Source organism: Mya arenaria, chromosome 17, assembly GCF_026914265.1.
Source record: "Mya arenaria isolate MELC-2E11 chromosome 17, ASM2691426v1".
NCBI lineage: Eukaryota > Metazoa > Mollusca > Bivalvia > Myida > Myidae > Mya > Mya arenaria.
In genome coordinates, this window is record NC_069138.1 from 4,662,029 (window position 1) to 4,683,846 (window position 21,818).

At 34.7% G+C, this 21,818-nt stretch overlaps 1 protein-coding gene across 3 annotated transcripts in view; it reads right to left on the minus strand.

The window, feature by feature from the left end:
* The window catches only part of LOC128223862 (signal transducer and activator of transcription 1-like), a 42,129-nt gene extending 20,422 nt beyond the window's left edge, over positions 1-21,707 (minus strand). The window contains exons 1-16 of one of the 3 annotated variants that reach the window (XM_052933295.1): positions 21,626-21,668; positions 21,431-21,493; positions 21,051-21,254; positions 19,927-20,022; positions 17,325-17,443; positions 16,454-16,631; positions 15,022-15,099; positions 9,059-9,136; positions 7,436-7,529; positions 5,783-5,910; positions 4,889-5,040; positions 3,668-3,808; positions 2,916-2,990; positions 1,973-2,318; positions 1,446-1,538; positions 130-268 (exon numbers count right to left, since the gene is read on the minus strand). In XM_052933295.1, coding sequence (XP_052789255.1) covers positions 130-268; positions 1,446-1,538; positions 1,973-2,318; positions 2,916-2,990; positions 3,668-3,808; positions 4,889-5,040; positions 5,783-5,910; positions 7,436-7,529; positions 9,059-9,136; positions 15,022-15,099; positions 16,454-16,631; positions 17,325-17,443; positions 19,927-19,992 — 1,687 coding nt within the window. In that variant the 5' untranslated portion in view covers positions 19,993-20,022; positions 21,051-21,254; positions 21,431-21,493; positions 21,626-21,668. Of the gene's footprint in view, positions 1-129; positions 269-1,445; positions 1,539-1,972; positions 2,319-2,915; positions 2,991-3,667; positions 3,809-4,888; positions 5,041-5,782; positions 5,911-7,435; positions 7,530-9,058; positions 9,137-15,021; positions 15,100-16,453; positions 16,632-17,324; positions 17,444-19,926; positions 20,023-21,050; positions 21,255-21,430; positions 21,494-21,625 lie in introns of those variants that run through there. The other 2 variants (XM_052933294.1, XM_052933296.1) reach the window with 2 other exon arrangements.
* Between the last annotated feature and the right edge of the window lie 111 nt (positions 21,708-21,818).

The window sequence follows — 21,818 nt, forward strand, 5'->3', positions numbered from 1 at the left end:
AGTAGTATAGCCCTCCTTATTCTTTAAAAAGTCGAGCTAAACATGCATTTTTTCATTTAAAAGATATTCAGCAAATCAATTCTTGTATTCCGTATTACAGCATCTGTTATCTTCTTTTAGCATACTCACCCAAAAGTCTTCGTTTCAAGTGCCTCAGGTTATCAGTGTTTAGGGACCGTTCTGGGCATAGTTTCTCCATCTTCATGTTCAACATTGCAGCGACCTCAGACCATGGTAACTCATTTCTTTCTTGTATTGGCAGTGTGTACTGCATAATTAAAACATTGTTAACTCAATATTTATTATCATTATTAAACTAAAAACAAAAAACTTTGTGACAATCAACATTTTAATACTGATGTAACACTGGGTTCGTTGCATTGCTTAAAAAGATCACAGTTATTAATGCATAGGTTTATGCATCTCATTGCATTTGCAACATCCATAGATACGGGGTATTTCTCAAACTCTTATTCAACATCTGACTAACAACAAAAGCTAAATGGTTAGATATAGAGTTGAACTGTGAAAGAAATTCTCGATGAACAACATTGAAGTGAGAAGAGTGCAAGTCAACATATCTATGAAGTTTCTAAGGTGCAAGTCAATATTGCTGGTGCTACATGTGACAAAAGTGTTCAGACCATTTGTTACTAAGTCAAGGGCCATTTCTCTTGTTAATCCAATTGAAATACGAAACAAATGTCAGAAGCACAACAGTCCATGAAAACCAACATACCAACTAAGTGGTTTAGGCGTAATACTGTTGGTGTTACATGTGACAGAAGCTTTTTGGGACACAACATACTGTGACGCGATGAACAAAATTCATTAAAAAATAACTTTTGGAATTAAATCTATAACAGTTGGCACATGTAGGGTTAAATACACTGTGCATTTTATGTTCCGCTATGATGTTAAATTCTTGCATCACTTAACAAGATCACAGGAAGATTTTGGGTGCTAAGCAAGTGTCCTTATACTTGCCATCGGCACTGGATTATATATTTTAAGAAGGTATGTTGTTAAATTAATTAAATAGAGTGGGGTGACGGTGCAGACAAAGGAATTTCTGTTATTCACATATAGGGCTTTTCCATTTAAACATATAACCCCCGGAGGGAGGCACTTTTAAATTATGCGAAAAAAGACACCAACCTATATACTATTAAAATAATCCCCCCAGCGAGTTATATGTTTTACTGGAATAGCCGATAATAAGTTTCCTTTAGGAAAGGCGGTTAAAGTGTGCTTCACCTTTGGGAATTTCTTTCAAATTAACACTTCCCTCCCCCAATACTTTCAATTAGGTATCTATCTTTCACTACCCTTATGCTTTATACACACTTTATTTCTCCCAAAGAAATATATATATATAGAACATCAGACCTCCACCTTCCCCATCCCCGCCCGAGAATATATCTGCAATATTTATGCAAACTCACCACATCTGTGCCAAAGCAAGCCCAGGTGATTGAAGCCTGGGCTAGACATCCCTGGTTCGCCCCTGTCGTTATAATGACAGGTAGCGATAAAGTCTGAAAAATACATTATATTATGAGTGGTCTGAACAATTGACGATAGTATGGTCAGATAAACAGATAATTATATTAGTGGTCTGAAAAATACATATTATATTTAGTGGTCTGATAAATACATGATCATTCACTATGGAAATTTTAAGGAGCTGAAATGGATAATGTGACACTTTAACAATGAGAAAATATTTAATTAATTATTGATTACTTAATTACTACAAACATGAAATTCCATCACATGTATTGATCTAACGAAACGAAGACATAACAAAATAATGTCAAAATTTCTAATAACATATAGGTACTTAAGAAAATTACATACAGTGCAACAAAAATATTAACTCAAAAGGTTCATCAGTTGAGGAAAACTTCCGTCACTGCAATGTTTGAACTCCTCCTCTAAATTTTACGTGGTCAAACCAAATGGAACTTACCCATACATGAGATGTCGGATCATTTAAACCTGTCGTGACAAAAACAAATCTGTACTTTTCTTCGTGTACAGGTTTTCCTGAATTTCGTTCAAACGATTTCTCTTTTGTCGCATTCTTTAAGCTTAGATTCTTGAAAACGGCCTGCCTGCAGTCTTTGTTCTTATTTATGTGCTGAAAGTTTTCCTCATTTTTATCCATATTCTTTGCAAATCTTTTGACTTTTTGCACATCCAGGGAGCATGTAGCATGGTCCCAACAATTGTTGAGGTCACCCTCATATAAAAGGTATGCCTGTACATTACGGTGAAACAAATGGTGCAGTTCATGTGAGTCTGCGCCGAGAATTCTGAAATATAAATGTACTAAAAATACAAGCCAGTCTGTTCGTCCGTATATAAATGATTGATAAGAACAATGACTGCGTTATTATTGATAATCCGATTTATTTTAATACGGAGCATAATATGCATTGGCTGAATAATGCTTCACTTCAAGGCAATTCCTTCCAGGGCTTTTCCTGTTCAATTTGGGAAAAAGACCCTAGACATTTTGGGAAATTTTGCGTCATGAAAATGCCGAAATTGGGAAATTTTACAGTTAAAAGAAAAAGCTGTCTAGTCTCCTGCGAATTAGGGAATGATTTTATATAAGTGTATTTCCCTTTAAAAGACTCGAAATGGCTGAAATAATATCAATCCTTGGGTGTAAATATCTATTCTAATAAATCGATCATGACAGATAATATTTTATACAGATATCTGAATGTGATGAAAATCAATGTGAATGATTTCGGAGTTCAATCATCAAAAATTATGCAAATGTCCAAGGAAACAACAATCTTTATAACTTTTACAATAGTCGAAATTAAATGCTCTCCAGCCTGATTTCAGAGTTAACTTTAGAACTCCTAGCACGACAGTCTTTAACAATGAACTGACATTACCTTACGCATATTGGTGGTAGAGTTTTCTTGTCACACTTCAAGATGGAAGCAGTTTGATCGCTGACTATGAATGTTCTGAAATATCGACAGCAGTAAATAATAAATAGGTAATAAGTGCAGTTATTACATGAAACAAAGGCGGAGTCCAAACACTCCTTTGTTCTTTACGGTAACCAAGGGCCACTCGGCAAATATTTACACAAGACTAATAAAAGTTCCTGCACAGCCATGTACACCCAGCGCCTCTCCCCTCCCGAATCGTCAAAGTTAACTTTTTTTTAAAAGTAATAAAATATTCTCAAAAATTGTTCCATGCCAGCATTAAAAAAGTCGGTTCTGATGGAGGGTCAAATGTCAAAAGGTATGCCCCAATAATACGCCTCCTTAAACTTCAATTCCTTGAAAAGCCCCTGTGCACATGCAAAAAAGATATTGTAAATATCTTGGGACTGTTTTCAACGTCTAGGAAACATTAGAGGGACAGTTCAACAGATTTTATGAAGGCAACATTTTTTATTAATTCAAAATAGGTTTATCAGTCAACTCTATGCAATTCCAAACCTAGGCAATATTTTTTTAAGTTTGATCTGCCAAACGATGACAATATCAAACCTAGACACAATCTTACCTTAGCAATATCAAACCTAGGCAATACTTCAATGTTTTTCCTTCAATAAACAGGCTTCTTACAGAAAGTTTAGTCCTTAACAAAAGACGTTGATAACCTGCTCCACACTGCAGTAAAAACTTACCTTTGAAAGAAATGATCCATATTCTGCACTATGTCCTGTTGTATATTCTGTGCATCTTCCTGGTTCTGATCAGTCATCTTGCACAGTTCAGGGACAAGGCTTATGTGCAGATCATAGAGTAATTGGCCCATTTTGGTACACCTAAAACAGCATAAAGCAATAAGGGGCCATAATCTATAACAAACTTAAATTGAACTTAAATACCTAGTTTAAGCCTTCTATAAGTGACCCCCCAATCTGTGTACAGTACACAACCTCTGTTTATTGATCTTAATCTAATTGCCTTGATCCCTCTTATCATATCACCGATCTGAATATCCTGCTGTGCAGTTTTTGAAATTTAATTATATAAATTGACCCTAAATGGCCCTGAGCCAAAAACCGAATACACAGGAAATTGGCCCCTACAGTGACACCAGTGCAATTTACAGGAGATGCACAGCAAGCCAAACCTTCCTTAAACTTTGCCTTTAACTTTAAGATAAGACTCTTACAGTTTTGATTGGTGCTGACCAATAGGCAGAGTGAAATCACTGAGGCATGTCTAAGGATAGGGAAAAGATCAACATTAAATTATGGCCCATAACACTTAGCAGCTAGTTAATTACATTGGCCATAATGTTGAATTTTGATACATGGTTACCTCAAATATATTTGGTATTATTTCAAAGGGAAATTTTTGCTTTGACTTTTATGTGCAATAAATATCGTTATCTATTTTACTTGGATTCTCTTACACCAGAGCAATGATGCTATGCGTAGATTTATCATTACGAACCTTTGATGAATGAGAATGTTTATTTGAGGCCAAATAGAGATGTCCGTGGAATTTCATTTGGGGCCTCTAGAATCACGGAAATTTTTTCGTCACAGTGACCTTGATCCTAGGAGCCCCACAACCAATCCAATGAAAGGTCCTCATAAACTCATCCTATATGCAAAGTTTGGTCACAATATGTCAACCCTAACTAAATTTATTCAGTACTATCAATTTTCTATTTTCAGTCATAGTCACCTTGACCATGAACTTGGTGCCGTTAACATATTCTGAACAATGAGCCCATTGTCACAAAACAATCAAGACTCGAAACAACTCAATTCATAAAAGCTGAGGTTACAGCCTCAGAATGTACAGCATAACAGGAGTTCAGGCCCAACCTTCATGTCAAGTTTGATAACCATAGGTCTAGGAATTGTCGAGAAAGGTTTCAGTTAACTTACAAAGGCGCCACTTTATCCAGGTCTGGCTCATTGCACTGTAGCTCAGCATAACACAATTTATACTCATTTTGCCATTCCCGGACTTTTGTTGCCAAATCGTTGATCAATGGTCCAATCTTTGGCTGAAGCTGGTTGTATATGTTTATACAGCTCTGAATGGAAAAATAAATTGTGTATATTTACAGGGCTTTTTCTGTCAAATTTGGGAAAAGGACCCTAGACATTTTGGGAAATTTTGCGGCATGAAAATGCCGAAATTGAGAAATTTTACAGTTAAAAGAAAAAGCTGTCTAGTCTCCTGCGAATTAGGAAATGATTTTATACAAGTTTATTTCCCTTTAAAGACCCAAAATGGCTGAAATAATATCAATCCTTGGGTGTAAATATCTATTGCAATAAATCGATCATGACAGATAATATTTTATACAGATATCTGAATGTGATGAAAATCAATGATTTTCGAGTTCAATTATCAAAAAAATAAAATACATCACATAATTTTTAGGATGTTGAAAATGAACCAGTACATGTAAAGACTTTCTAAAAAAAAAAAAAAAATATTTTTGATTTTTTGCGGATTTTTTTCTGCAAATTGGGAAAATATCTTATATTTTGCTTTGGGAATGGGTCCGATAGTAGGATAACAGTTTCTTTCAGTGTAGGATCTTATATTATTTCACCAATAATCACCATAAGCTAAGTAAGATATTAACGTTTGGTGATCACAGGGTGAATATATTGCTATCTCAAAAATGATTATTTAAGTAAATTATTTATTATTTATCTTTATATAATGAACATGAAAATTGGAAGATATTTTAATGGGTATGGAGCCGAATTTTGGCCCAAAATAGGTAATAAAATTCAGTGTTCTTAGTCCATCATCATCCCTACCCCAGAGTAGGCGGTGATATTATTTTTGCAAGCGATCATGTTAGCTTCCAAAAACTGCATAAGATTTGTCTCTGATTCTATGCGTCGACTCATATCAACTTTACCAGCTTGCTTTGCTCGATTTAAACCTGAAAAAAAAAAACAAATGTTTATCAAACATTATGTCCCCTGAGCACTGCTTTGTCAGAAACATGTGGTTGATTCATTCATAATGTTGTTTAAAGGAAGAACACAATGATTATTAACGGTTGCACAAAGTATATGACTGTGACTTAATGTAACAATGAACACTTTATCTTTGAACAAAAGATTCAAAAGGGTGTCACCATGACCATGATGACTTTGACCTTGACCTTGACCTATTGGTTCCCAATAAAACAGTAATGATAAGGGCAACGTACAACTGAACGTTTATGGTCATAGGTCTAGCTCTTTTCTAGGTATTGTGTGGACACAAAATTATATAGTATACTGTGAAATCATTAATGTTCGTGGGGCATTAATGTTCGTGGTTTTCGTGGGTTGGGTGAACCACGAATTCAAGATCCCACGAAATATAAACCCTTTATTCACTTTTTCAATTGCCTTGTTACGTACATACTCTAGTATATTCTTTACAGAGGTCGCAGTATACAGTGTTAAAACCTGTCTCACTGTATAACTTACGATAATTATTATAACTGCCATTAACAAATAATCAACCAAATCAATTAAATGTGTTTTATGCAGCAAATGACAGTTATAAGCACGTGTTTAAACGTGTGCTGTTAATGAAAATCTCCAAGTTTACAAGATGTGCGTGATGAGTGTCCATACTCGATTTTTTTATTTAATAAAATAATTAATCGATTACTAGTATATTGAAGGTTACTAAGCACCGAACGTGACAATATACGCACCATTTCGGTGTTTTCACAGTTTGCAAAATTCTTAATTGGCATTCAATGGCTTCCCCTATCTGTATTTATGATCAGGGTACATCTTCTTTTATTACCTTTATTCCCAATTAAATCGATAAGTGACATGGGTATATGCACTAATTGGCATGTCGTACCACATTAGCGAGTGTCATAAACCCAGTGACGTAGAAGACGGAAATCACGGGCCAACGCGTGGATATTATGCAAACCACGAAATTTCATGCCCACGAACATTAATGATTTCACAGTATTTTAGTGTGAACTTGACCTTTAACCCACTGACCTGAAAACAATAGAGGGTCATATACTGGTCAGGGCAACTAAGCACTGAAATTTCAAAATCCTAGGTCAAACTGTTTTCAAGTTAATGTGTAAACAAAGTTTTCATCTTACATTTACTGTGACCTTTACCTTTGACACACTGACAGCAAAACAATAGGATTTATTTACTTGTCAAAGGCAACCTACCACTGAAGTTTTAGTCGTAAGTCAATATGTTCTAAAGTTTTTGTGCGAAGTTTTGTTTATTAATTTACCATGACCTTGACCTACTGACCTCAAAAGCAGTTTGAATGATTTTCAAGTTATTTTGTACGAACAACACATGGTCTACTGACTCTGTCAGATCGACAACAGATAGACATTTTTCAAAAGAGGGTATATTAAGCGAACATCCAACCCTCCCGAAGTTTAAACAATCTACAGCAACAGTTGATAAGAATGTAATTGGTACCTTCCAATGTCTCTATTTTTTCAGCATGTTGCTCCTGGAAGTTTTGAAGTTTCTTTATTTCATTCTTCAAATACTCAAGCTTTTTCTCCAGTTTCTGAAAGATAATGTCTCATACATCGAATGGGCATTTTACCTGCCTTGGGGGATTGTAAATAGACCATAAGAGGAATCTTAAATCCAATCACATGCTTGGCTGATTGTTAAGAACTTTTAAAATTGACAATGTTGTTAACGTCATTATTGTTAACTTTCCAATAATTACTTCTCAGGTAATTTCATAAGCGCACTAAATTATGATCTGCAGAAGCTTTTTACAAATATTAAGACAACTGCTTCATAAAGATGTGCTTATATTAATGAAATATATAAGCACATCATAAAATATTTCAGCTTCGAAAGTTAACAATGATGCTGTTCTATATTTAACTTTTTTTATCGATTACACAATCATTGGGCAAATTGTTCAGAACTTTGTTAAAGTTAACAATGTTGGTTACGTCATCGTTGTTAACTTTCAAATCGTTTCTACTTGGGAAGTTTTTTGGAGACACTTGTGATATGCAGTATTTCTAACAAGATTTGAGACAACCCTTACAGCTGAACTTGTTTTATTTCAATATTATAAGTTACGGAGTTAGTAGGTGACCCGATATGGGATATACAAGACAATGGAAACCATATCGGGTGAAAGCAAAGCTTGAACCCGAATATGGTTTCCTGCCCCCTGTATATACCATATTGGGTCACCTACTAACTCCCGTAACGTAAAAATCACGTTGACAACCTATCTACATGTTTAAATGTTTCATTTATTCAGAGGAATCGGAAAAAAGACGCCATTTTGATACGATATAAATTTGGTGACCCAATATGGAAAAATATGGGGTTACCGCATGACCAATACTAGACCAATGGCGTTGCGTCATTTATATTGGAGGCGTGATATATGAGAATATCATCAATTATTTCATGGTTAAAGTTAACAATGATGTTGCTAATCACATTGTTATCTTTCACAAAGTTCTAAACAATCAACCCATAGAACATGTATGTCAAAGTATGGGCAATTAGAAAAAAAAGAAACATTATAATACACTGCAAATTAAGCGCTCAGTAATGCTTAAAGAGCATTTCAAGGATTTTGTGCATGACTGCTGTAACTATTTTTATACTGGGTTACAACCAACTTGCACAAAGCCTGTGGTTTATTTAAGGAAAATTCAGTAAATTGAAAACCTCTTTCAATCATTTAACACATAATTTAACAGATTTCTCAGCTCTGTGTGAATAACAATTTAGTTCAGTAGATTGATAACATCTTCTATAATTTATTTATCCAAAAATTAAAATGCACTCATCAAAATTTGATATCCACAATCAAAAATTGTTTCACCCCCTCAACACACTAGGTAAAATTCAGACTTTCTCCGTTATTATTGGCCTCTAGGCCCTCAGCATGCAACGTTAAATTTAGACTTTAATCAAGCCCAGAAGCAATTACCAGTGGTGGGCTAATGTGCTAATTTCAACTACTGTTAAAGTATCGGTATCTTAGTGCCTTATAAATTCACTGTGTTTTAGTACAATCTATATAGATCAATATCTATATTCAAAGTAATTTACTTTTTTGTCATCATGTAAACTTTTGAAGTCAGCATCCAGTTTCCTCATCATCCTGTTCTGACTGTCTTCCTCTGAAAGCTGAAATTTATATTTGGTACATTTTTGTAAATTTTTTAATACTGTTCTGTTCACCTCCTTATTATCAGAGTTTTACAATGTTCTGTTCACCTCCTTCATTATCAGAGTTTTACAATGATCCTTTATTCTTTTGTTTATACAGACAGTCTCAAAAGGCTTAGAAAGACAAAACGTGCCTGAGTAATACTGGCTTTCCAGTGCTTTCCCTGACGACAACAACCATACATGCCATTCAGGGGGATTTGTTCAGAGAGGCTGAAAATTCAGGGGGATTTTGGTAGTATTCAGGGGAATTTTTTAGCAGGTCTAAGTTGGCAAAAAAAGTATTTTTAGATGCAAGTACAAAAAATGTATTCACATATATATTGCTATGAAAACCTCTAACTTCTTCTTTATAAAGAATTATTTTTTGTCATGATTTATCATATTCTTTTGATACACTGTCAAGCCATACTGTATTGCACTTGCAGAACAAAATTTGTCATTGGAATAATATTTTTTTCCAGACAATTGAATTAAATTTACCTTCCACCAGTCTTTTAAAAAACTCTGCATATTACTATCAGCTATGATAACGTTCAGACAATAAGAGAATGAAATAAATACTTTATTTTATTTTTCCCATGGATTTATATCTCCCGCCAGGAGACCGGGGCATGGCTTCTGGGTGATATGGCATGTATGAGAAAAATGAGGGCAGTGATTACAACAGTCTCAAGTCTGAATTAAGACTCAAGATTCAAAATTGCAAATCTTCATTTCTTTTTAACATCCTTTCTAGAAAAGCATTCATTGATGAAGAACTTTTCTAAAAAATGTTACTTTTTAAAGGGGCTAGACACCAGATGTTACCAAAATTTGCAAATACATGATTTCCTCAAAACAAGCCTAGAAAATACGAGATGGTATGGAGCCGATAATACATCCCTTAACATGATTTAAAGAATATTTTGTCGCTATCTCAGCAGTTTACTTATTCAAAAATAGTGCATAATGGTTTCCCAGTTTATAGTGTATATATTTAGCATGTGAAAGTCATGTGATTAGTACAGATACAAATACCGATGCTATATTTACTGGTGTTTATGTGGTCAACAATCCCAGTAAATTTCGAATTTAAATATCTGCAAAAAATCTGCAAAAGGTTCATGTGTTATAAGCGTTGTGATACATCATATCATCTGGTGTCCAGTCCCTTTAAATGTTTAAATATTTAATATTAACATGGATTTAAAAAAAAACAAAAAAAAACAAACAAGAGGGCCATGATGGCCCTAAATCGCTCACCTGAGTAAAAGAGTTTAACCTTTGTTATTGATATAGCTTGTTTCTCAAAGAATATTGAACAAGAGCTGTCAAAGTATGTGACAAATGCCCCCCAATGTGACATTGATCTATGAACAAGTACATAAAAAGTTGATCTTGCCTTTATGTGTCAAATACATATTGCAAGTTATATTAAATTGCCTCTGAGCATAGAAAAAAAAAAATCATACTAAATGACAGCCAACACTCTTTATGTCCTCATATTCAGCATTCCATTGTGAATAAACACTTAGTGTATCTTTCACCATAGAGGTAGGGACATGGGTCTTGCACATGACACGTTGTCTTGGTATGTCGAAAACATATGGCAAGTCATTTTAAAATCTGTCCATATAAGAGTAAGTCACAGCACGGACACGACAGCCTATATTTTCCTTCAGGTTGCCATGGCAACCAGAGTTCTGCATGGAATTAATTTTTTTGAACAATTTTGAAAAAGCACCAACTAAGGATCATTCCTATGAAGTTTCATCAAAATTGTCCAAGCGGTTTAGGAGAAGAAGATGATTGTAACCAATTGTTGACACTTTTCCTTTAGGTTGCCATGTCAACCAGAGTTCTACATGGAATTAATTTCTTTGAACAATTTTGATAAAGCACCAACCAAGGATCATTCCTATGAAGTTTCATCAAAATTGTCAAAGCGGTTTAGGAGAAGATGATTATAACCAATTGTTGACATTTTCCTTTACGTTGCCATGGCAACCGGGCCAAACAAAATTATGTGAACAAATTTAAGAGAGGTCCATGCAAGGACACTTCAAACCAAATTTGCTGAAGATCTATCAAGGGGTTCATGCGAAGAAAATGTTAAGTTTTTTTTGCTAATTTTAGCTCTGGTGGCCCTTAAAAGGGGCCAAACAAAATTATTTGAAAAGACCTGACAGAGGCCCATGCTAGGATGCTTCAGACTTGAAGATCCATCAAGCAGTTAATAAGATCAAGTTGTTTAAAGGTTTTTCTATTTTTTGCTCTGGTGACCCCTAAAAGGGGCCAAACAAAACCATTTGAACAAAGTTGAGAGAGGACCATGTAAGGATGCTACATATCAAGTATGGAGTCATTCTGACCTTTACTTTCAGAGGAAAAGATGTTTAAGTGACAAGACAATGTAAAAACAAATGACCCCTGAGCAAGGCCAATTTGACCCCGGGACAATAATTTGAATACCTTTGGTGTAGGTCCACTAGGTAACACTATATACCAATTATGAAAGCTCTAGGTCTTATATTTTGGAGAAGAGAATTTTTAAAGTTTTATTATATAAGACTATATAAAAATATTGAAAACCTAAGCCTATGAACACGGGGCGTGGCCAATTTTGACCCCAGGGCTAAAGTTTGAACAATCTTAATAGTGGTCCGATAAACAATGCTTCATACCAAATATCTAAGGCCTTCGCCTTTTGGTTTCGGAGAAGAAGATTTTATAAGTTTTCATCATATACATATATAAGGAAACCCATGACCGCCCGGGTGGGGCCATTTTTTGACCCCAGGGCCAAAGATTGAACAATATTGGTACAAGTCAACTAGATGATATATCATGCCAAATATCTAAGCTCTTGTCACTACTTGATTTTACGTGTGTATCTATATATGTATATTTGTTATTAATTGTTGTATGTGGCCCATATTGAAAATTGGTATGTGTACTAAATATGTTATCCAGTTTAAATTAAGACGTTACTTGTCTTTGTGAGTTCGGAGAAGATTTTTTAAGTTTTCACTATAACACATATAGAGAAAACCCATCAGCCCCTAGGTGTGGCCAATTTTGACCCCAGGGCCATAATTTGAACAAACTTTGTAGAGGTCCACTAGACGATGAATCATGCCAAGTATCTAAGCTCTAAGTCATGTAAGTTCAGAGGAGATGATTTTTGAAGTTTTCACTATAAACATATAGAGAAAACCCATGACCCCCGTAGGGGGTGGGGCCAATTTTGACCCCAAGGCCATAATTTGAACAATCTTTGTAGAGGTCCACTAGACGATGAATCATGCCAAATATCTAAGCTCTAGTCCAAGTAAGTTTAGAGGAGAAATTTTTTGAAGTTTTAACTATAAACATATAGAGAATACCCTAACCCCCCTGGGTGGGGCCAATTTTGACCCCAAGGCCATAATTTGAACAATCTTTGTAGAGGTCCACTAGACGATGAATCAAGCTAAATATCTAAGCTCTAAGCAACGTAAGTTCAGAGGAGATTTTTGATTTTTTTTAATATAAACATATAGAGAAAACCCATGACCACCCAGGGGCGGGGCCAATTTTGACCACAGGGCCATAATTTGAACAATCTTTGTAGAGGTCCACTAGACGATGAATCATGCCAAATATCTAAGCTCTAGTCCAAGTAAGTTAAGAGGAGAAGATTTTTCAAGTTTTAACTATAAACATATCAAGTATACCCATGACCCCCCGGGGCGGGGCCAATTTTGACCCCAAGGCCATAATTTGAACAATCTTTGTAGACGTCCACTTGACGATGAATCATGCCAAATATCTAAGCTCTAGTCCAAGTAAGTTCAAAGGAGAAGATTTTTGAAGTTTTCACTATAAACATATAGAGAATACCCTAACCCCCAGGGCGGGGCCAATTTTGACCCCAAGGCCATTATTTGAACAATCTTTGTAGAGGTCCACTAGACGATGAATCATGCCAAATATCTAAGCTCTAGACCAAGTAAGTTAAGAGGAGAAGATTTTTGAAGTTTTAACTATAAACATATCAAGTATACCCATGACCCCCCGGGGCGGGGCCAATTTTGACCCCAAGGCCATAATTTGAACAATCTTTGTAGAGGTCCACTAGACGATGAATCATGACAAATATCTAAGCTCTAGTCCAAGTAAGTTAAGAGGAGAAGATTTTTCAAGTTTTAACTATAAACATATCAAGTATACCCATGACCCCCCGGGGCGGGGCCAATTTTGACCCCAAGGCCATAATTTGAACAATCTTTGTAGACGTCCACTTGACGATGAATCATGCCAAATATCTAAGCTCTAGTCCAAGTAAGTTCAAAGGAGAAGATTTTTGAAGTTTTCACTATAAACATATAGAGAATACCCTAACCCCCAGGGCGGGGCCAATTTTGACCCCAAGGCCATTATTTGAACAATCTTTGTAGAGGTCCACTAGACGATGAATCATGCCAAATATCTAAGCTCTAGTCCAAGTAAGTTCAAAGGAGAAGATTTTTGAAGTTTTCACTATAAACATATAGAGAATACCCTAACCCCCAGGGCGGGGCCAATTTTGACCCCAAGGCCATTATTTGAACAATCTTTGTAGAGGTCCACTAGACGATGAATCATGCCAAATATCTAAGCTCTAGACCAAGTAAGTTAAGAGGAGAAGATTTTTGAAGTTTTAACTATAAACATATCAAGTATACCCATGACCCCCCGGGGCGGGGCCAATTTTGACCCCAAGGCCATAATTTGAACAATCTTTGTAGAGGTCCACTAGACGATGAATCATGACAAATATCTAAGCTCTAGGCCAAGTAAGTTCAGAGGAGAAGATTTTTTAAGTTTTCACTATAAACATATAGAGAAAACCCATGACCCCTCGGGGCGGGGCCAATTTTGACCCAAGGGCCATAATTTGAACAATCTTGGTAGAGGACCATTTGGTGATCCTACCTACCATATATCAACGGCCTAAGCCTTGTGGTTTGGGAGAAGAAGATTTTTAAAGTTTTTCCTTTCCATTGCCATGGCAACCAGACTTCTGCATGGAATTCAATTCTTTGAACAATTTTCAAAGGGGACCACCCAAGGAACATTCCTGTGAAGTTTGGATGTAATTGGCTAAGCGGTTTATGAGGAGATGTGGTTTAAAGTAAAAGTTTAGGGACGGACGCCGGACAAATTGTGATCACAAAAGCTCACCTTGTCACTATGTGACAGGTGAGCTAAAAATATAACAATGAATTTCTGAGCCCGAGTTTAGAATTGAACTTGAGACTGTTTGTTACACAGCCCTTCCAAGGGTCCTTGATGCAATTTCCAAGGTAGGGACTCCCATTTTATCGAATAGGATATTAATAGACTGAAAATCCAAATCCTTAAAAACACAAATTGTGTATGGATATGAGGGGAGTTTGGTATCAGGGTTATTTAAAGGCACACAATATATGATGCCAAATTATTTATTTTTTTAATTTTAATGCAGTAACATGTATTACTAATTTAAATTTATTAATAAGTATGAAAGGAAAAAAAGAATATGATCTAGGTACAGGTAAAAAAAAAATATAAAGCCTGTATCATTTTTTATTTTATTTATGGCAACAATTTCCGAAGTTTCGAAAAAAGTGCCATAAAATTGCTTATATTCTTTATTGTTATTTACTTTTACCTATAAGGTTTTAATTTTCAATATATTTTGGGGGGACTGTGAATTTTGAGAAGATTCTTTGTGAAAAAAAACTCTACCTTTGCGGATTTTGAGAGGGTTGGTATAAAACGCAGCAATTTGCGCAGGCTGTGTTATGCAGGTTGCGTTTTTAGGGGATTTTCACCCTATTTTCATTAAATATCCATACCTTCATCGCCTTTGCAATAAGGCTAGCCTCATTTTCCACACACTCTATTGCCTTCTTGACAAACGACCCATCCGTCAGCTGAAAAAGACATTGCCATTGAATCTTAAATTATCATTATGTTGATATATATTTCTTGGATATTGTAGATACCAGAATTTTGCCCTAATTTAAAGTGAACTCTCACAGATGTACTTTTTTTATAACTTTTTTATTTTTGGCTAGGAAAGAGCAAATTTTTGCGTAAATATCTGCAAACCAATGATAAAAGTCTTGAATGAGTTCATTGTGTAGGTAAATCCAATAGATTGATAACATATTCTTTAAAAAGTAAGTGTAGTGTTTGAAGAATATGTTATCAACCAATGATAAAAGATCGCTGACAAAAAATTAGATTGCAGATTTTCATATTTCCGTTCGAAAATTAATGTTTAATGGCTAAAACCGTTACTAATGGTTTAAAAAAAATGCATAAAACATCCATTTTTGAACTTAAATATAAAATTATGCGACCTAGTTTTTTGTCAGCAGTCTTATATAACTGGTTTCCATGCATTTTCGCCACAAGAAATGGTTTGTTCCTAGAAAAAAAAAATTGTCAAAACATTCAATCTGTGAGGGCTTTAAGTACCTAGCACAATATTGCAAACAATTGAGAACATGACGGTTCAAATGGCAATTCGGCTGGTTCAAATCTGGAAAAACAAGCAAATTTTAAGTAGAATAAGTAGTAGCTGTTTAGTTACTTTACTATTTGAGACGGTTCAACCGAAACTTATTGAGAACCTGGTTTATTAATAAAGATCTAATTTTTTTTTAAATTTATATGCTTAAGTTTATGTTAAGATTGTTTTCTTGCAAATAGCACTATTTCTTGCAAATGTCACTCATATAGTGTTGTTGTTATGGAGCTACATTCTGTGTGAGAGAATAATGGCAGTTCATGTTTAGAAAAAATTGTGTTAAAAGTGGGAAGACGTTTTGTTTCATTTTGAACATATTTTACTAAGGGTGTTGGCTATTTATAGTTTGGGTCGGCTTACCCGAAACAAACAAGTTGTTAGTTTTGTTAGGCTTAAAGCTGCACTCTCACAGATTGATCGGTTTAACAACTTTTTTATTTTTTTGTTTTGAAATGAGCCAAATTTTGCGTAAATGTCTAAAAAACAGTGATACAAGACTGCTGATAATATCAGATCGCAGTTATTCATATTTAGGTTCGATAATTGCTATTTAATGGCTAAAAATGTTACTAACACTTTAAGAAAAATTAATATTTCGGCAGTTTTCCAAAAAATTGAGATCTGTACTATTGCGAGTTATCTTATGTGACTGAATTGAAGGCATTGATGCCAAAAACAGCTAATTCTGACACTAAAACTTTAAAAAATGCAAAAACTGTGAGTCTGTTAGAGTGCAGCTTAAATATAAGTACCTGGTCCTTTATCCTCTCCAAGCCTGACCCAACCTGCAATGATCTCAGATTATCCCCACTTTCTGATGATTCACGCTTTTTGGTTTCAATAATATCTCTGAAATCCCTACAGAACTGATCAACCTTTTGCTGGTACATCGTAAAGGCGCCTTGATTTTCTAAATTCCATAGTTCATTCCTGCAAGGAAAAAAGCGGTGTCAAGTGATCACAGATTTAGAATTTAGATATGGTACTATTGACGGTGATCAATAAATTCATTTTCATTTTTTTTTAATTTCCATAATTCATTTCTGCAAGGAAAAAAGCTGCATCATGAGATAACAAAGTTAGAATTATAATATGGCCCTTCTGACAAATAATTTTATTTTTAACATTTTTTTTTACTTATTAAGGATCTTAAGTCATTTGATGATTTCCTTACTTAAAGGGACTGTGTCACAGATTGGCACCAAAAAAAAGTTTTTTTCTGTAACGAATCTCAGGACAATTATCATTAATAGAATGTGTTACGCTTTGATATCATAATTGTAAAAAAAAGTACCAAAATGTAAAAAAAAAATTGTTTCGGAGACCGGGTTCGAACCCACATCGCCAAAATTGAAGTCCAGGGTCTTACTCACTGTCAGTTTTCCACAATTTTCTTTTTTTTCGCTATTTTATCATACGTGAGACAGCCCCTTTAAGTCTATTTTCATCTAGTCAAATTAAAAGAAATTCATAAGTGTTTCTTACATTTATGTATGTTTTTTTGTCAAAAAGGTCAATGAGAATAATATATTTTGGAAATCTTTGTTTTTACTAATGCGAGAATAGGAATATACTAAAATTAGTATTCTTTCAATTAAGATTAAAACAGCCAAAAATCCAAACCTCCTGTTATAACAATCCTGAAACCATGCATCCATCTCCTTGCGTAGGTTGATGTCAATATCATTTTCTGTAAGCATTTGACTCCACTGACTGAATAACTTCTGGGCATCTCCTGGATTCTAGAACAAGTACACCATCACCATCAATATATTGTTATATTTTAATTATAAAATAGCTAATTATTTATAAGCATAAGAAAATTCTGTCCGTTTTATTAATATTCAATATTAATATTTTGGAGCATAATTTGATTGGACGTTAAATAATTGGTGGTAGTTTTTATTTAAGAAAAGGTTTGATTGGCTGTTATATTTTACCTCTCGAAAGTAGAAATTTTACGCATATCTATTTTCATTCGATCTTTGTTTGTTGTATAAGAGAGTTCAGTCATCGAAATTAGACTTTTCGATCAACAAGCCAGAATTATTATACTATTGCTTGGCATCAAATTTTTGAACAAGCCCTGCTATATAAAATTCAGAATTTGAGCAAGCCCGAAAGACATTTTACCAGTGCAGGGCTTGCGGGCTTGTGCTAATTTTGACCACTGAGAGTTGTCAGAAAATTTTTAACACGACAATATAATAAGTGATTAACTATGACTATAAATGGTAGTTGTTCCTTTTCTTCTCAGTGGTACACATATCAAGTAAACATGTCAAAGAGGGAAGAATAATTAGGGTAGCACTGGGTCATCAACAGGTTTGTTTAAACTTGATAAATTTGTTTGATTGTGAAGGAAGTTATATGAACTATTATGTTAAAAGTCACTCTCCATTGATATTGCATGATATTGCACAAGGTGTGGTCTTGTTTTGTAGGGGAAAATGGAGCTAGTTGAAAGGAAATTCAGCAACCGTGGTTTGATTCCCAACTGTGAAGAATTTTTGCATGGCAATTTACCTATGTCAATCAGGGGTGTACCTGAATTGAATTGTACGCGCATACACTGTCAAATGAGCAGGCTGTTGATATGATTATATATTTTTAATAATACAGATTATTATTATAAAATCCCTTGACCCCTTCCATCATGTAAATGACATTATAATATTAGAACTAGTTGAGATATATATAATTTTGTGCTTTCATAACTACTAGATCTAGCTTATGACATATATATTACATATTAATCAGTTTGTACTTGTTTTCAATAGAAATTTGCCCCTATGCATCCCAAAGACTGTACTTTTTTTTACAAAATATTATCTCAACATTAAAAATTCTATCGATTTAAAAAAAATAATTAAAAGCTTTAAAGTGCCTCAGCTCAAAGCGTTTATACATTATAGGGAGCTTTGTCTCCTTAGCAGTGTTAGAAATAGCCGCCTGCCCGCTTGCCCGACAAAGTTAAAATACGGTCGGGCAAGTTACTTTTGACAGCAACTTGTCCGCCGGGCAAGTTAAAAAATCGCCGATGTTTATACTTTGAAACGAAACTCCGAATCACGTTTGTTAAACTAAATTTGATTGGTCGTGAAAGCGTCAAGCAAACCAATGGCATTTAGCGATACAAATTTGCGTATCATTGTAAACTGGTTCCCGCTTGTCTTCTATGTAGTATAGCGTAGTAGTCGGACGGGAACCAGCTTAGTATCATTGTTGAAATATGCAAAATGGCGACAACTATCCTTTATTTACGAAAGGATATGTACCGGATTGCAAAAAAGTTAATGTCAGTGATGAAGTGAGTCAAAGTGAGTTCGAAGATGAAGACTATGAGAGTGATGATGATTATTATGATGAAAATAATGTATGGGATGATTTGAAAGAACCAAAACTGTGTTCGCCAGAAAGAAAAAAAATGTGCAAGTGATGCATTTACTGAATTTTACAATTTGTTCAATGAATGATGCTGATAGTGATACAATCTTTTCATGATTATTGATAATACAAATGAAACACAGTAAAATTGGTTGTTTATTTTGTTTTGTAATAGTCATTGACTGTCCTAATACTGGAATAGTTTCAATACCATAGATGTAAAACTGTTTGCAAATAGTCTCGGACTCCATATTAGTAATCTATAGATTGATGGCTCATAGATTCTTTTCAGCTACAACTATCTTAAACATGTATTTAGCATACACTCAGTAGCATGGAATGAACTTTTGAAAAGCAGGTCCCATACATGAGCACTTAAGCCTAATAAAATCATAATATGATTAACAAAAAAATATTACAATGTACACATGTAGATAAAATGAAAATTTTCAAGCAAAAAAGTGGGTTTTTGTGAAGGCTTTTTTTAGTGCCAGGAGAGTGCCATAATTCAGGATTTTGCATCAAATTGTCGTCAGCTTCTGGGGGCCTAGAGCGGCCCCAAGACCCCCGGCCGTACAGGGCACCTCGCTACGCGATGTGCACCAAGTCGCTTTGCGACTTGGGGGCAACTTACACTTTGAAGGGGCAAGTTATTTCTTCAGGTAACTTGCCCTTTGGGCAAGTTACCTAAAAAAGTTAATTCTAACACTGCTTAGTGACCCCACCCAGGCGCTGGTCAAAATCACAACATTATGCATTTTGTTACTATTTTCACAATTCTAAGGTCCCACTCACAATTAGGTTTAAAAACACTTCAGTAATAAATGTCATAAATAACCTTCTGGATGTATTCGAGAATTCCTGGTTTACGCTCCGCTGCACAGCAAGATACCTCCATAGCCATCTTGTATGAGTTTTCTGGTTTTCACTCAACCTTCAATGGAGGAGAAAAGCATTGCATAATACAATAGAGGGTTCAAGGGCGACTGTTTCAATAATAAATAAAAAATATTTTAGTTGATTTTAGTCGAAAATGAAATGATCAAAATTGATCATAGCGCAATACATGTAGTATTATTATTTTGCTTCATATTTGTGTTAATTTGAACTTTAACCAAAATCGAGAATTAACACGAAGTTGAGCAAATAAAACAATGCATTTATTGCCATCTGCATGGACCTACACAAGTATATAGTTGTGAAATGTATACATATTATTAAACGGATAAGTGGTAAGAAATAGAAAATGCTAGAAAATGCATAAAATAAACTCGCTAGATTTAAGTTGTTTTAATGAATTACATGGAACTTAACACATTGTATTGAAAAATATTAATTGATTTTTGTCAATTTTTGAAAAATTATACGGCTGATTGTTCAGAATTTGGTTAAAATGTTGATAACATCATAATTGTTAACTTTCAAATTGTTAATGCTCTATAAGTTTAAAGGATACAATTCTAATATGCTGTATTTAAAACAAGATGTGGGACACTAATTTTAAATTGATTTTTGTCAATTTTTGAAAAATTATATGGCTGATTGTTCAGAATTTGGTTAAAATGTTGATAACATCATAATTGTTAACTTTCAAATCATTAATGCTCTATAAGTTTAAAGGATACAATTCTAATATGCTGTATTTAAAACAAGATGTGGGACACTTATTTTAAATTTTCAAAGGTGTGAGCACTTCATCAAATAGTTCACGTTTAAAAGTTAACAACAAAATAGTAAATCACATTGTTAACAAAGTTCTGAACAATGGGCCCAGTGTTGTATATGACTTATACGCTAAAATATCTTGCAATATAATAATGCTAGATATTTTAGCATATAAATTGTTTGGAAACTTTTAAACCATACCAGGTAAAGTGATAAACAAAAAAAGACCTGAACCCTTTAGACTTATGCAATAGTAACCACGGCCCCCCAAGGTCCAGGGAATAACAGGGACTTTACTTTCGATCCAGCAAATCCCTGGTAAAATCCCTGCTGTTGAGTGGCAAACTGCTGGTAAAATCCCAGCCAAATGCCCCCGCACCCTGGGAACATCCTAGGTTAGGCCCATTCCCAAATATTTTCGACACTCTGTACAGCGGGGCCTGTGACCTGGAAGGTAAAAACACGGCCCATCTCCCCGCTATCCCCGGTATGCCCCCGGACCTGGGGGGCCTCGATTACAATTGACTGGTGCATTAAGACAAGCAAAACACTGGATCAGTGCCAAATGAAAACATTTTGAAAATGTTTGTGCAGAATATATTTCAGAACATAATTATACACATGTACAGATAACATGATCATAAGAAATGATATGTTGTTATAATAGATTAACTTACCACGGCTGTCACTAACTGTCAGTCACTCAGTGAAATATTATTGTCCTCTTCAGTACGAGATATCTGTAAACATTGCAAAAATCAGTCCAATCTAGTGAAAATAAAACCTATAGCTGCCCTAGATATTAAGTTTAGTGTCCTGTTAACAAAAAGTAGTTTTGTAACAATTATTTGAAACAAGCAAATGCCACTTACTTTGTACGGTGCGTCTCAACGTCTTGCTTTTCTACATTGAAAGCGCTGTGTTTCATTTTCAGAAAATGACAGCAAAGTGAAAGTAGAATTCGTGGAAAACAAATGTGAAGGTCGATGATGTCATCTATGTCTGATTTCATTGGCTGACTGGACTGATCAGCCAATCAGATGACGACACAAATCTAGGTTTCCC